Genomic DNA, 5,000 nt, shown 5'->3' with positions numbered 1-5,000 from the left:
GTGGGGATAATGTCATTGATGACTTCTTCTGTGACCTACCACCCTTGGTGAAGCTCTCATGTGATGTGAAGGCCAATTACCACATTTTCCTTTATTTTATGCTTGCTTCCAATGTTCTTACACCCATAACATTCATCCTGGCCTCTTACATTTTCATCATTGTTGCCATCTTGAAGATTCGCTCTACCCAGGGTCAACTCAAAGCCTTCTCCACTTGTTCTTCTCACTTGATCTCTGTTACTTTGTATTTTGGTTCCATTCTTTACATTTATTATCGCCCCCAATCCAGCTATTCTCTGGAGCAGGATAAAATTGTCTCCTTATTTTATACTGTTGTCTTCCCCATGTTGAACCCCATGATTTATAGTCTGAGGAACAAAGATGTGAAAGACGCCCTGAAGAAACTGTTAAAGATGACAGCTTCCTGAATTGGGTACACAAATAATAAAACTTCTCTTTCCTTTTCTATTATAACCACATGAATACTCAATGTGACTTTCATGAAAAGTTATGATGGTTATGGAAATGTTTTCTAGCATTTCAAGTGGCTTGCCATACTTTATTTTCCTGTAGAATAAAATTATCAGAGTTCAGATAATTTAGGTTAAACAACCATCAGAAAGAAGTGAAAAGTTTCTTTGGAGAAAAATGTAATTTTACACGTAGGTGCTATAATCACAAATTATTTAACATGTCTTTGAAAAATATATACTCATTATTAATTTTATTTGACAGGAATTGTATTTTTACTCGTTTGAACTCTTAGAATAAAACTTTGTGCTTTTAACTTCATAGAGATAAGAGTTCTATGCCCCTTCTTATGGTCTTCTCTCTATAGCCCAATTCTAGGTTCTTCTCCATCTCTATGGAAAATTGGACTCTGCCATTGCGTCTCTGGCTATAACATGAAGTTCTTCTCTTTTATCTTACCCGAACCTAAATTTCCATGCAACTCCTATAGTCTACTCATGATTCCAGGGGAAAATATATGTCTAGTATGGCTTTTGTAATGTTTTCATGATTATCATGTAACATCTTTAAAGACAGAGAGTGATTTGCTAAATTGTATTTGCATCCCTAGCACGAAGCACTGTGCCTAGCACATTTCTTGTTAAGTTGTTCATTCATATCTGACTCTTACATAACCCTATTGTCTTCATCCATCTTTTATTTTAATAATAGCTTTTAAGTTTTCCAAATACAGGTAAAGACAATCTTCAATATTCACCGTTGCAAAATTTTGTGTTCTAAATTTCTCTTCTTTCCTCCATCTCTGGTATCTCCCCTAAACAGCAAGCAATTCACTACTGTCTAAACATGTGCAATTTTTAAAATACATTTTCCATCATATTCATCACACTGTACAAGAAAAATGAAATAAAATGGAAAAAAGAAAGAAAAAATACAGAAGGAAACAAAACAAAAATAAAAAAAGAAAATACTATGCTTTGTTCCGTATTCAGTCTCTATCACTCTATTTCTGGATGCTAATGGCTCCTTCCACTACATGTATATTGGAATTGCTCTGAATCACTTCCTTTTTTATAAGAGCCAAATCCGTCACAATTGATCACATAATATTATTGCTGTGTATGATGTTCCCTTAGTTTTACTCACTATGCTTAATATCAGTTTACTCAAAACTTTACATGCTTTTATGAAATCACTCAGCTCATGATTTCTGATAAAATAATAATATTTTCTACCATCACTTATCTAGCATTCCCCAATTGGTGGGCATCTACTTAATTTCCAGTTCCTTGCTGCCACAAAAATAGCTGTTGGAAATATTTTTGCATATGTGCCTGTTTTTTTCTTTTTATTCATGGGGTTTTCTCGGCAAAGATATTGGAGTGGTTTGATATTTTCTTCACTGTGTCCCCATTTTACAGATAAGAAACTATGGCAAATAGGGAACAATCATTTGTTCAACATCACAGAAGTACTAAGTACAAGTACTAAGAGTTTAAAATTGGATTTGGACTTAGATCGTTTTGTCTCTCCATCTAGTACTTTAATCATACATTTCTATCTTCTCTTATATTTTCAAAGTAGGTGTCCTTAGAAACAAAATTATTGTCAAAATCAATAAAGTTCTTCTTTGAAGAAACATCTCAAAAAGCTCAGATCTTCTACAAGTGTTACAAATGGTGAAACCAGATGTTAACTTGCCCCTGAGACCTTGATGTTCCTCTCTTTGTTCTTATTAGCTGTATGAGCCTGGGCAAATCACTTAATCTTCTTTTCCTCATTTTTTTCATCTATAAATTGAATAGGAAAAAGAAATGACAAACCATGCCTGTATCTTTACCAGGAAAACCCCAAAAGGGAACTCAAATATATAGACATGATTAAACAACAATAACAACAAATCATCTATGTTTCTATCTGTGTCTCTATAGCTATATCCACTATCACTATGTATGTATATCTATATATGTATGTGTATATCTAAATGGTTGTATATCTATTTTTTGTATTAAAAGACCCCAATGACACTATATCTGTTTTCTTCCCAACTATCTAGGGAAAGCATTTTCATCAGCAAAAATTGTTGCAGCTACTTTTGGAATTAAATGTTTTTGGTTCAAGTCTGGACTTTGTTCCCTGTTATTTGTGTCATTTTGAGCAAGTTGATTATTCTCTCTGAGTCTTTTCGTATTTAAAGTAATCATGCTGGAAGTCTTTAAGAAAAGGTTCAATGACTCTTTCTTGAGGGTATTGTAGAAGTAAAACCTGTTCAATTAGTTATTGGTCTAGATCACCACTTTGTACTCCTAAATCATTTTCTATATTCTCTTTCTGAATAAAAAGCTGATGAGTAATAATAGTAACTACATTTATTATTACATTAAGGTTTGCATGGTGCAATACATCAATTATCTCATTTGATCCTCACAACTCTGTGAGGCAAATGCTATTATTATTCTTCCCATTTTATGAATGAGAAAACTGAGACTGAGAGAGTTTGACATTTGCCTAGAGTCACACATCAATGACGAGGTGGGATTTGAACTTCAGTTATCTTGATCAGTGTTCTGATTACTAAAAATAAATGTCTAGTTTTATTACATGTGGAATGAATAAGTATGCAGAAATGTTATACCAAATATAAAGACAGTCACAATCCAGGCAGAAACTCAAATATTTCTGATTTACAAAAAAGGGAAAGTCTCATTACAGGATGGAAGGCAATTCTTTCTCCAATGAGAGTGGCAAGGGAGGTGTAAGGAGCAGTAGGGCAGGAGTAGAAAGAGGGAACAGAAGGTTTTCCAAACATTGGATCATAGAGGAAGGATGTTCTGCTTATCTGAGAGGTTTTAGCTACATGGCTTATCATTTTGATACAAATTGACTGGTGCCTTTCTTGTAGTACTCCACTACAAGACACTTAAAGACACACTGAGATTCTGGAAAATATGGCAACTCAAGAAGACAAGTTAAGTTGGTTTCATAGCAATATTCCCTAATTGGGCAAGGCAGCCTCTGGTCATGTCAGTGGCCACACCTAGTAAAACTTTATCTTGGATGCCACCTGGGCAGAGCATCTGGAGGTAAGGGTAAAGGCATATTTTACAAGGATGAACATTAATACACAGAAAGATAACAAGAGACCTACCCATTGGACTATGATCTAGTCCAATGAGCCAAGGCCTTGCAGAGCAAGATTATCTTAATTACAGTCAGAGACATAGATATGGGACTTGGAAATTTTACAATATATCAAGGGTAATACACAATTCCAGTGACAAAATGGGACCAGAATTATTAACCAGTCACAACACAAGCCATAGTTAGAATGACCAAAATCAGGGACTAATTCAGAGAGGAAATTTATATGATACCAAGATAACCAAGAGAATTTAGTATACAGATACAGATACAGAAACAGATAGTATATAGATACAAAAAGCCAAAGCAGATCAATAACAAACATTGGTATTTTTATTGAAGTTTGTATTTTCAATATATATGGATAGAGGCAGAGAAGTGGCGCAGTGGATGGAGCACCAGCCCTGAAGTTATGAGGACCTGAGTTCAAATCTGGTCTCAGACACAATAATTTCTAGCTGTGTGACCCTGGGCAAATCAATTGCCTCAGCATAGTGATTATGTGCATTTGTTTGCATTTATTTGTGCTCAAATTTTCTTTAAATATTGGCGCTATTCTTGATTTCCTTAATAACAATTCAAGGCCTCTGAGTTTTTTTGTCATTTCTTTAGGAATGATGCTATAATCTGGCTTCTCCTTCTGTTAATGCCAATACTGTAGATGAGGAAATCACTTCTGAATGAGAAATGCATTTGAAATAGAACCAATGATTTGTCTTCCATTTAGAAATTTGGATATTTCTTTTAATGGTTCCATTTACTTAATTCTACATTTCAGAAATACTTGCTAGGATGTTCATTCTGTTTGGAAGGTCTGGTTATGCACTGAAAAAACTTCAGTGTGAAGAGACAAAATGTGATGAGAGCTAAAGCTTCTGATGTTTCTACTGGGAGAATGTACACCATAATTCAAAACATTGGATTTGGTTCCCAAAGACCAGGGTTCAAGCCATAGCTCTTCTGCTTGCTAATTCCTATACTTGTACTCGACTTTTTCAAAGCAGTTGTGAATATCCAGACTATAGGTTTGATATTGGTGAACTGGATAAGTCTTTGAAAATCACTAAGTTCCATTCCTTGTTTCCTAAAAGGAAATTAAAGCATGGAGAGCCCAAGTGTCTTGCCCAAAGTAAAAAAGCTTCTAAGTGTCAGATAAAGACTATGAACTCAGATCTCCCAATAACACCAAATCCAATGACTTTGGCACTAAATTACAATGCCTACCATTTGTCTTTATTCATTCATAGATTATTATATGTGCTTAAACAATAAAATAAACTCCATCAAAACCTTATTTTGGTAAAAAAAAAATCCAAATCAATGAGATTTCAGGGTGATGAGTTCAATCTATGGGAATGTGTGTGGGCCCAGTGATATTTCAGCCCTTA

At 34.5% G+C, this 5,000-nt stretch overlaps 1 protein-coding gene across 1 annotated transcript in view; it reads left to right on the top strand.

The window, feature by feature from the left end:
* LOC141546906 (olfactory receptor 9G19-like) overlaps nucleotides 1–428 on the top strand; it is a 930-nt gene extending 502 nt beyond the window's left edge. Inside the window, exon 1 of the mRNA XM_074275066.1 lies at nucleotides 1–428. This exon is cut by the window's left edge and continues 502 nt beyond it. Within this exon, the coding sequence (XP_074131167.1) occupies nucleotides 1–428 (428 nt within the window).
* Nucleotides 429–5,000: the final 4,572 nt, after the last annotated feature.

This window comes from Sminthopsis crassicaudata, chromosome 6, assembly GCF_048593235.1.
Source record: "Sminthopsis crassicaudata isolate SCR6 chromosome 6, ASM4859323v1, whole genome shotgun sequence".
Classification (NCBI taxonomy): domain Eukaryota; kingdom Metazoa; phylum Chordata; class Mammalia; order Dasyuromorphia; family Dasyuridae; genus Sminthopsis; species Sminthopsis crassicaudata.
The sequence above is the reverse complement of the archived record's forward strand: the minus strand, read 5'-3'. Positions and strand labels throughout refer to the sequence as shown.